This window comes from Ostrea edulis, chromosome 9 (assembly GCF_947568905.1).
Source record: "Ostrea edulis chromosome 9, xbOstEdul1.1, whole genome shotgun sequence".
Taxonomy (NCBI): Eukaryota; Metazoa; Mollusca; class Bivalvia; order Ostreida; family Ostreidae; genus Ostrea; species Ostrea edulis.
Genome location: NC_079172.1, coordinates 41,016,831 through 41,028,957, shown reverse-complemented (window position 1 = coordinate 41,028,957; position 12,127 = coordinate 41,016,831). Strand labels below are relative to the sequence as shown.

General features: G+C 37.9%; 1 protein-coding gene and 1 pseudogene across 1 annotated transcript; both read left to right on the top strand.

The window, feature by feature from the left end:
* The first annotated feature begins 1,106 nt into the window (after positions 1-1,106).
* On the top strand, positions 1,107-1,982 carry LOC130050143 (uncharacterized; annotated as a pseudogene).
* Positions 1,983-3,408: 1,426 nt separating this feature from the next.
* Positions 3,409-8,733, top strand: LOC125658661 (uncharacterized). Its single transcript, XM_056150735.1, has 2 exons — positions 3,409-3,805; positions 5,037-8,733. The coding sequence occupies exons 1-2, from the start codon at positions 3,409-3,411 to the stop codon at positions 5,531-5,533; spliced, it is 894 nt and encodes a 297-aa protein (XP_056006710.1). The 3' UTR covers positions 5,534-8,733.
* The last annotated feature ends 3,394 nt before the right edge of the window (positions 8,734-12,127 follow it).

The window sequence follows — 12,127 nt, the reverse complement described above, 5'->3', positions numbered from 1 at the left end:
TATAATTGAATAAAATCTGTATTTTGTAATACCTTCTTTTATTCTTTTCTTCCGCATTACGGATATTGAAACCGTTATTTCGTCTCCAATTCCATTGCGGTTTTGATATTTAATATGACCAACAAGGGTTTCTTTTCAGGTCAACTTGGGCAACTTTTTAAAACAACTAAAGCTTTCCGTCTTTATGAACAATTTTTAAAAAGATAATAAAGAGGCATACTATGTACTGAAATAAATACTTGTGTATACGGGCACTAGAAGATAATCCAAATATAATGCAAAATACTTTTTACACACATAATCACAATCACACACACATACATACACACGTATGGGCCACATTTCTCACCCGAGTCACAATGACCGTTTTTCTTCGTTATGAGATTTTGCCCCGAACACTTTTGAACTTATTTTATGAACCCCACCTTAGCCCCACAGGGTCATGTCTCAACCGAATTTGAACCAACATGACTAAGCATAGCCTAGCAGTCAATGGCAGATTACTACATATCCCTATGTAAACCTTAGATGCTGTATTGTAGCCCTACTCTTTCGGGGACCAAAAAATTCAATCTTCACTTCCTGATGATGCTTCCATATTGATATGACTAATTATGACCCAATCGATCTTGAGAGAAAGGTTTTAAGTTTTATTTTCAGATATATTGCCACATAAAACCCAAGGAATACTCTTTGCCAAATTTGGTTGATATTGACTCAATGATATCTGGAGAAGAAGTGGATAGCGCTTTACCTGATGGAGGGCTCAAACATGTTCAGATCTCAGATGTCAAATATGCAAATATAGCCCAGATTGAAATATTATTGTACAATAATATGTTTTATGTCATCATTGTATCAAACAATCTATTTTAAAACTGATTTTATTTTTAAAATTTGGTTTTTATGTTTATTTTTAACATGTTGAATTATCACCGAGCTATTTATAAATCGTGTGTCCTTGGCCTCATTGATAGCCAATGAAATTGCAGATAAATGATCACCTGATTGTCACTTTTGTTTAACCCTGTATGAAGAAGGACGCTTTTATGCCACAAAGAGATTGTTTGTTCTATAAGTTAATAGACGGGAAAGTTAAAGTTCTGGCCGTGAACTTCAGTTTAACTTAAAAGTAATGCACGCGGGAAGATTTGTTCTTTGACAAATGCGGTTCCACTAAAACGTAAGTGTGCAATTCAATGATTTATTGGACCATGCGCCCAAGGTACTGCCTACCCCAAAATGGCGGATCCTGTTGTTGTGGGCATCATCGGACATTCCTATGTAAAACGTTTGGAACGATTTATACTGCAAAATCCTGTGTATAAAAACTTGTGTCTGAACGAAGGTCGTATTAAGGTGTGTTTTCGAGGTCAAGGCGGCTTGTCGGTATGTGGTCTGGTTAACTCGCCGAGATTGTGCACGTTTCCGATAGTCCCATCATTGTGTTTCCTGGAGATCGGGGGTAATGACGCTGCTACTCGTCCAGCTAATGTGATAGTTCAAGACATTTGGTCATACACAAACTATCTGATACATGTTTTGGGAGTTAAAAATGTGATTATCGAGTAGCTACTACGGCGGGACCCATGGAAATCTCCATTGGGCTACAATACCGAAGTACTGCAGATCAACAAACACTTAGATCAGCTAACTGCCAATCACGATCAGGTCCACTTCTGGAAGCACAGAGGGTTTGGGGACAACTTGTCGTACCTGGGGCGCGATGGTGTTCATTTACAAGAAGTTACGAGTGAAGATTCCCCAGCACCTATGGTGAAATACCTCAGGAGCATAAAATATGCAGTGCATAACAGAGTACAGAAATTCAAGGCCAGTTATCACTTATAGTAGTTAAGAATGGCATTTGTAACGAATTTCAGGCCTATATTCTATTTCGTTCAGGTCTGAATCTAATGTTGTTGAATATACAAATCTGTTTGTCATGTGCTCAGTTTTAAAATTTCTAGACACTCTTACTCTGATACAGGCTTTTTAAGAATTTTAGTCTGTACAGAATTTGCTTCTAAATCTCTGAGAACTGCAAGACTACTTTCACTTGTACATTAATGTACAGGGTTTGTAAGATTTCTAAGTCTGTATTCTGTTACAAGCCTACTTCTAAGTATTTGGGCATGTACAGAATTTTATGAATTCTAAGTTAGCAGGATTTTAGTCTGCTTGTAAGTTTGATCTGTAATACAGGAATCCACACATATACAGATTTTTAAGATTTTAATGTTCTTATTCTGATACATACCTTTGGGTTGTACAAAGTTATAAGATTTCTAAGTTTATATTCTGATACAAGCCTTCTAAGTATGTAGCCTTGTACGGAATTCTAAGTTTGTAGTTAGCCTGCTTCTATGCAAGGTGAAGATAACGAACAGTGATCAATCTCATAACTCCTATAAGCAATACAAAATAGATAGTTGGGCAAACACGGACCCCTGGACACACCAGAGGTGGGATCAGGTGCCTAGGAGGAGTAAGCATCCCTTGTTGACCGGTCACACCCGCTGTGAGCCCCATATCCTGATCAGGTAAACGGAGTTATCCGCAGTCAAAAGCAATGTGCCAAGAACGGCTTAACAATCGGTATGAAACACGCCAGACAGCATTTGACCCAATGCGAGGTTGTATTGACGAACTAGATCGTTATAACGACCATAGAATTTCCGAAATGCTGACTTCAATCGAGACTGTTGAAATCCCTGTACCATCAACTTGTTTGTCAGTAGCTTACCTCGATTTAAAAACTGACTATACCCAGAACAAGCTCTTGCATATCGAATCAGTTGAGATATATAAACACCATATGCAGGTGATAATGGAATATTGCTACATAAATGTGGGAAGTTGACGACGGAGAAGCTGAAATCATCCCGTTTGTCATACAGTTGAGTTGTCACTTTGCCGTTAATGTCTACTTTCAATAAAATATCTAAGTATGAAGCAGAAGCGGACGACTCTGTGGTGTCCTTTATTTCGAGCTCACAGGGATATATCAAATCGACATATGAATGAAAGCTATCATTGTTAATAGACAAAACGTCATCGATATATCTAAAAGTCGAATTGAAGGTCACAGCGAGAGATTTTTTCTTCTCACGTAGAAGTTTTTGAATAAATTCTGCTTCATATGAATATGAAAACAGGTCAGCTAACAAAGGAGCACAATTCGTGCCCATGGGAATTCCAACATACTGATCTATGTAATACAGGAATTCACATCTTATAAGGTGTACGATAATTCACATGGCTATAATTTTAAAAGGGTATTTTGAGCTGGGATCAGTTCTAATCCACTTGCCATACAAGTTCATTTTAAGCTAGCGAAGCAGGACATCTTATATTGAATAGCTCTATAGAGTTATAACAAAATTTATATACTTTTCAGAGAAAACCATGCCTAAGCGGGCGTCAGTCAACACGCAAAAACTCGTTTCAAAGAGAAAGAAATCTACGGGGGCATCGGCGACGAATGCCGAACCTGTTGAACAAATCGACTATGATTTATTAGCTGCCGCCATCCTAAGACAAACACAGAACTCGAGCAACAGCTCTATGACTCAGGGTAGCAGCTACAGTGTGAATCATACTAATTTATCCGTGTGTGACATAAACAATACCAATGTTGACGATCAGGAAGTGTCTCCATTGGATGTTGCCACTCAACAAAGAGTAAATAACACTGCAACTAAGAATCCTACAAGCCTGTCCCCACCAGCAGAGTCACAACAACCTTCAGATTCAACAGCATCTGTGGCTAAATTGGTTAATGCGTTATTGAATCAAGACGCAGGTGAGCCAGCAACAGCACAAGTTAGAAATGTAATTTCTTTGTCCGATGGGATTTCTCTCGGTGCTGCAACATCCCAACGCTTAAAAGCTAAGGTCTGGGCAAATCAATTTATAGATTTAAGTTTGTTGTTGCAGCGTCGAGAGGAACTTATATCCTTGAGTATCACAACCGGGTCTGTGACAGTACAGCAGGGGCACTCAAAACCAAATGCGCGCGGGTACGTTAAGGCAGGTTATGAAATTTTACTGGGATAAAATCAGCGAAACAATGTGACGTCATAATTGAAATAAGTATATCACTAAGTATATATTAAATTCCGATTTTATTTTTTATTTAAGTTTTATTTATGCATAACATAAACCATGCAGCTACTAAGATCCAACGAAATTCGAAATGCTATACTGCTGTTGTGTAATTTCTGATCGATATGAAAGTAAGCTGATGACGTCATGACTATACATCGAGTGACGTTGACACATGCAAGGAATTTGTTTATGTGTGCCATGCAAATATCGACAAAATGTGGAGTATTTGAAATATATGACATGGGATATATGGAATATATATGTGAAACGCTGAGAATTTATTGATATTAAGAAGGTATGTTGATATCATTCATTGACAATTATGTTTAACCGTGAAAACATTCCATTTAGCATGTCGATCCGATTTTCCTCTGTCACACACTGAAATAAAACTGCAAAAGTAGCACATTAGGCCGCATACTTTTAGAAACTTTTTATACACCGTGTGAAAGGTCATAAACTAATGTACACGGCAATTACTGATAGAATTGTCTGTTAAGAAAACTTTTAAAGAAAACTGCATAGCATCAGTGCAAAATGTAAAACATGGGCTAGATGGTTTCGTGTTTAAATGTTCAATAATTATTTCTTATTGAAAGTGGTAGGATTCCATCAGTAATTCTGATATACTATGGGTATTTTACTGTCATTATCGCCAGTTAGACCAATATTTAAATCTTGCGATAATGTGCTACTTTTACATTTTCTATTAAGGTACCTCCATGATCTATTTATAACAGTCATGCAATGACGTCATACGGAAGCGCATGTTTGTCATGTTGTTATGATACAAATTGGTCTCATGTGAACAAACCAAAATAGTTTTTAAGAGTTAGTAGCTCCCTCTCTCTCTGTGTAAGACAGATTTTTAAAAATATGCAGTTTACGTGCATAAATGAAGCATGACCTGCCTTAACATACCCGAACGCCACTGTCTATTCAACAGTGGACTGACGCCTTTTTGATTTTCATGGGGATTTACATAGAAAAGTTCCCAGACCAAGCCCCCCACCTCTTAAAATATTGTTACTACATAAGGGAATTGAGTAAACTTTTAGGAGATAAGGCGTGGAGTTTATATGATGAAAACTTTCGTTTGTTGAAAGAGTCCACTTACTTACCATGGCAAAAACCGGTCGAGGAATTACGAATCAAAGCTGCCTCCACTCATTATCAGTTACAGCAGCCCTTTCGTTCAAGCACAGGCAATAAGCCTATCAAATTCTGCTACGCATTCAACAATGGGGACCAATGTATCCACAACCCCTGTCCTTATACTCACAAATGCCAAGCATGCTCCGGTTCCCATGCAAGGGTTAACTGCAGGGTTAGAAAACAAAAACAACCAACAAATTCAACCGCTAAGTCCTCATCAAGCACCCAATCAGCTTCCTTCACCAGTCAACCCAAAAAGTTTAAGTAGCTTTCTAGCTAAATATGATGGTAACCTTGCTTCTTACCTCATCAATGGGTTTACCGATGGTTTTAGATTAGGGTGTATATCTGCCCCTTCACCATGTGTACCCCAAAACCATAAATCCACTTTGGAACACCCAGAAATTATTAAACATTATATACAAGTGGGTTTAAGCAAAGGACGTATTGCTGGCCCATTCTCACACAAACCATTTGAAAATTTTGTTGTATCCCCATTGGGATTGGTCCCAAAAAGCAATACCGGAAAATTTTGGGTAATTCATGATCTTTCTTTCCCAAAAAACCCAATCAGTCAATGCTAACATACCAAACGAAAATTCGGTAGTGCAGTATGATTCTATAGATCAAGTAGTTCATTTAGTTCAAAAATTTGGGCACGGTTGCTTAATGGCAAAGACAGATATTGAAGATGCATTTCGCATTATCCCAATCCACCCATCTGATTATTATTTGTTGGGGTTTACTTGGGAGGGTCAGTTCTATTACGACAAATGTCTACCTATGGGGGCAAGCAGTAGCTGTAATTTTTTTGAATCTTTTAGTACAGCTCTGCAATGGGTAATGGAACATGTTTTTCATGTCTCTGGGATATCGCATATTTTCGATGATTTTTTCTTTGTGGGGCCCCAAAATTCGGTTAGTTGTAGGAATGATCTTGCCAGTTTTTTTTATTTATTTCTGTGCAAGTCGATTGGTGTACCGATCAAGATGGAGAAAACTCGGGCACCTACAACCAACATTGTCATTTATGGAATAGAAGTATATTCCACAAAAATGGAGTGTCGGCTCCCGTTAGATAAAATCCAAAAAATAAGCAACAAGCTGAACTTATTTAAAAGGTGCAAAAAGGTCAAATTGAGAGACATGCAATCTATCATCGGTCTTCTAAATTTTGTTTGCTCTGTTGTGGTACCAGGTCGTATATTTCTTCGTCGTTTGATAAACTTGACATGCGGCGTAACATCCAAAATTCTACATTAGATTGAATAAGGATGCTAGGGCCGATTTAGACACCTGGGCTAAGTTTATTGACCACTTTAATGGAAAGTCAGTATTTTTGGACAATGTTTGGGTAACATCAGACCATCTCAGCTTATACATGGATGCTTCTGGTGCTTTTGTATTTTCAGCTGTTTTAGGTGCACAGTGGTTTGTATGTGAATGACCAATTGAATTGGAGGATTATACTATTTGTGTAAAAGAATTGTTTACAATTGTCCTTGCTTTAGAAGTGTGGTCAAGCCAATTTCAAAATAAAAAGGTTTTGTTCCTATCAGACAATATGGCTGTGGTAGAGGTCATCAACAAGAAATCCTGTAGGGATAATTCCTTAATGAGATTGCTTCGTAGACTTGTTTTAGTGTCATTACGGTTCAATATCCATTTTAGATCAAAGCACATACCTGGGAAATTGAATGTTACAGCTGACAGATTATCCCGTTTTAAATTTCAGGATGCCTTTCGGGAAACACCACATTTACACAGACAACAAACAAAAAATTTTCCAGCGGAATTGCTTTACATTTAACAAACTCAGCACATAGACTTCTACAAGCTTCATTGGCCCCATCAACAAGGAAAGCATACCAACACTCATGGCAGCTTCTCCTTACCTGGGCCAATTCCATATCATTACCTATACCTTCCATTACACTGTGTAGTTTTATGGGTCATTTATTTAAAACCGGATATTCACCAAGCTCAATAGCATCATACATTTCAGCTTTGACATACATCCATGAAATTTTAGGATTGCCAAATCCAGCTCAGTGTTTCTTGGCGCAAAAGATGCTAAGAGGCTGTTACAAATTAGGTCCAACAGTAGACACTCGTCTACCAATTACTGGTGAAATTTTAAAAAGCATAATAAATGCATTGAGTCATACAGTTAATAATCAGGCCCAATCATTATTACTAAAGGCTTTATTTCTGGTTTCATTCCATGAGTTCTTCAGATTGGGGGAATTAGTTGTTACATCAAAAACACAGTCAGTCAGAGTCATTCAAAGATCGGATGTGCATTTTGAGGCAGTAAATGGCAAGCTGAAGCAGGTGCAATTAGTCCTCCGAAATTTCAAAACGATTAAGTGTAGGTAACCACAGATTATTACCCTAGAAGCATCAGTCAATACTAATGCATACCCAGTACATGCTTTATTCAACTACCTGAAACATTATCGTCATTCCGGTGGACCTCTTTTCCTGTTTTTAGATGTTTGTCCTGTGTCTTATTCCTTTGTAGCACAAAAGTTGAATCAAGTTATAAGATTCATTGGGCTCGATCCAAAACAATATAAGGGTCACAGCTTTAGGATTGGAGCTGCTACTCATGCCTCTAAGCTGGGGTTTTCAGAAAATGCTATTCAGAATATGGGTAGATGGAAGTCTGATGCTGTCAAACGTTACATCCGTTTGGGTTCATTTCCTGTCACACTTCATTGAAGAAAATTCCTTGAACACATATTTAGGGATTTAGAGGTAGTCTAGTCATTAGTTATATCAGTATTAGCATACTATCCCAGCCCCTTAGTAGTGCAATTTTTGTCTAAATTCCAACCCCCTTTTTCATCGTAGTTCAGATGATGTCTGCTACCACCTCCATGATCTGTAGTTCGGATTATGTCTGCTACCACCCCCATGTCATGAGAGTTCAAGTGTAAATATCCTATATTTATTAAGAACTATGTAGTTGCTTTCGTTTGCTTTTTGTTGCTGGCCACCTGACAAATCAGTTAATCACAATTTTTCAATGTGTTTATGTTACATCTCTCGACAGAATTTTTTCTGACATTTTGATAAGCAATGTATGTCACCAGTCCCATCTTTGTCCTTTGGGTGGCGGAATCCAATTTTCATTGGATTTTTGGCGGAACTTTGTAGATGCCACCTTAATGTTTACAAGTTCTTGGTTTTTACATCAAGGGGAGATCACCCTGCCATTGTTTTTAACTATTGTGTGTAAATATGTTACCCGGTGATCCCCGAATTTTTTATATGTGCTTTAACATGTTTTTATACTTATACATTCTTATGTACATTGTTTCTCTTAAGTTCTAGGGAGATCCCACTGTCTGTCATAGCATTTGCTCAATAAGTCGGATTATGTTTGTCGGGGATCTCCCTATTAGTAATGTAGTTGATTTGTAGTAGTTTATTACGTTCGTCATTAATATATGACAATTTTCATCCAAATTGATGTGGTTGTTTTCTAAGGTAAAAATTAACAAAGCTGCAGGTCTAAGATGGAACTGGAAATAATAAGTTTTGGAGTTATATGCAATATTGGGAAATCAAAAGATAAATGGAGGACATAAATTTTGAGCTTTAGCAATGCTGTCACGGATCGCAGATACAAAATATTGGGAAACTTTTCCTGCAAAACCAATGACTGCAGATCTCTCCAAAGTTGAAATGTCCGCCAGAAATGATACGTTGAGCATCACTGAAGAGACATTATTTGTCGAAATGCGCATCTGGTGCATCAAAATTGGTACCGTATAAGTTTTACATTATGACCCCTGGGTCGAGGCCTCTGCTGGTGGACTGTTAGTCCCCGAGGGTCTCTACAGCCCAGTAGCTAAGTACTTCGTTACTAGCTTGAAAATACGGATGTATAATTAATTGCTGTTATAAAATTTAGAAATTCATTTCAAAATTAAGGATTTTCTTCCTCATGCATAGCTCTTATCCTTGGACGAATTTGGCTCCACTTTTTTGGCACGCTGTTTTTGGCTATATTTAGCTCTAAAACTTCATAGTTATTTCGGATTTCAAACATTTCGGTTGAGCATCACTGAAGAGACATTATTTGTCGAAATGCGCATCTGGTGCATCAAAATTGATACCGTATAAGTTTTACGTAAAGAAACAACCGAACTTCGCACACGAGTGGAAAACCACCGGTCTTTTGTGAAAGCTAAGGGAAGGTTTACCGGTATTTTATTGAAAGTAGACATTAACGGAAAACTGGCAACTCAACTGTGTGACAAACGGGATGATTTCAGCTTCTCCATCGTCAACTTCCCATATTTATGTAGCAACATTCCATTATCACCTGCATATGGTGTTTATAGCTCTCAATTGATTCGATACGCAAGAGCTTGTTCTGCGGATAGCTAGTTTTTAAATCGAGGCAAACTACTGAAAAACAAGTTGATGGTACAGTGATTTCAACTGTCTGGATTGAAGTCAGCCTTTCGCAAATTCTATGGTTGTTATAACGATTTAGTTTGCCAATACAACCAATCATTGGGTCAAATGCTGTCTGACATGTTTCAAACCGATTGTTAGACCTTTCTTGGCACACTCATTTTGACTACGGATAACTCCGTTTACTTGATCAGGATATAGGTTTCACGGCGAGTGCGACCGGTCGACAGGGGATGCTTACTCCTCCTAGGCACCTGATCCCACCTCTGGTGTGTGCAGGGCTCGTGCTTGTCCATGGAAGTCAACAGCCATCAGCATCAAGACCAAGATCAGGATATTCAAGAGTAACATCATTGTATTTAAGTTACTGTATATTATTTACTGTTCTTTATCTTCGCCTTTCACTTATCATTACTACATCAGAATCAAGAGTAGAACAGACAAATAACGTCACAAATATTTCATTTTACGTAGCGTTGTAAAATTGCATGCACATAGTACTTCAACCACAGAAGAAGAAGAAATCATTTTACAGTTGGGGGACGAGAGTCATAAAATTTCATATTTTGACCTATTATCTATCTGAATCAGCTAGAAATTGAAAATGGGTAAAAATTGCTATAAGGGCCCTTTTGTGTTGGGCGCAATCAATGTTTTAGGGGTTTTCATCATGTCCAAAGGCACGGAGAATCATCTTCCAAAATATCTTAAAATTCAAACCATCCGAAATAAAAAGAAATTTGTTTTAAGATTAACTACAAACATCTATACAATATTATAAACAGCAACAAAATAAATGGCTATTTTCTATCTATACGCATGTTTTCACTTTGTACTGATCAGATTTCTCAGTTTGTTTTATACCCGTATAAATGGAAAGCACATTTCCTACAAAGCGTTATTAATTCCCGTATTAAAGGGAAAGACAACTTTAACCATGTTGTTGCGTTTATGAATAAAGTATCACTTCCTGATATCGTAAATGACAGTCTTTAACAACAAAAGTCCTTGCTTAACAATTAAATCAATATTAATCTATCATATATATTAAATTACCCACCGTTAAGAGAACGGCAACTGAAGTTTCTTTGATGACGTTACACCGTCAGATCCGGTTTATTTCATTAGCAGCACTGTAAACATGACAAGTCACGAACAGTTAAGTTTGGAGCCGTATAAATTTGAGCCCGTTCTTTCGCAAGAAGACATTAAGAAAAGAAGACGTCCAGTCGAGTCGCAGACCAGGTAGACGGTACATGTTTCTTCATACAAATGTCTCGAACCTCAATTTGTCATTACGCAAATGATGGATCCACAGTTTACATAGTATTTTCTTTCCAGATGACTTGGTTGGGTCAGCATTTAAAAAAGACAGCAACACTTTTTTTCACAACCCCCCTTCGCACTAGCGTAATCAACCGCTTGACAAGAAGGCATCAACCTATTTACAATGTATTCGTAAAATCTACCACATGCACATCTTTGATAACTTTAGAATCTCATCAAAACCGGAATAGACGGGGGTACCTGTAAAGTGCGAAACGAAATCCGCCGAAACGAAGCGAAATCTACCGAAACGAAACGAACCCCACCAAAACGAAATCTACCGAAACGAAACGAGACAGATTGTATAACCGATCTCTTTTAATTATGATATTTCAAAATGGTATCTTAGGCCCCTGTAAAAGTTACCACATATCAATAAAATTTGCCTCCCCTTTGATGTAGGTTTTCGGCTTGACTAGTACAAAGTTTTAAAAGTTAAAAGGGGGTGAGTAAGCACAAAGTACATATCTGAAGTTGATTAAATACCATGTGCAATTAGTTTCGGATCCATAAGTTTCAGAACAAAGGGTTACAGTCTCAGAGGTCTGGGGAAACACACTAAACAAAGGGTGGGGTCGCCGTTGTTGGATCCGCTTTTGGGCATAAATACATTGTTTGAAGAAAATGGTGTCTGAGAAAGTTGAAATCAGGAAGAGCTCTTAACCTCTTATTGTATCTCTAGCTGCTGAGGTGCGAGTACTTTCAAGTGTCTTTTGGAAATATCATTGTTTCCAACTCGGACTGTGTTCGAAACCTTGGTGTTTTCTTCGACAGTGTACATGTACTTTCTTTTAAAAATCATATTAGTTCCATCTCTCGTTCTTGCTATTATCATCTACGGAATATTGCACGGATTCGTTCTTTCATCAATGATGACGCCTGCAAGACATTTGTATGTTCTCTTGTGTTCTCATGCTTAGACTATGGAAATGCACTATTTAAAGGGCTACCCCAAACAGATCTGAACAGGCTACAGATAATCCAAAACTCAGCAGCTCGACTTGTTGCCCGGGTCAGGAAGCATGACCATATATCACCGGTGCTTGTGTCCTTTCACTGGCTTCCAGTTGATTCCCGTGTTGAATACAAGATTTTACTACACACA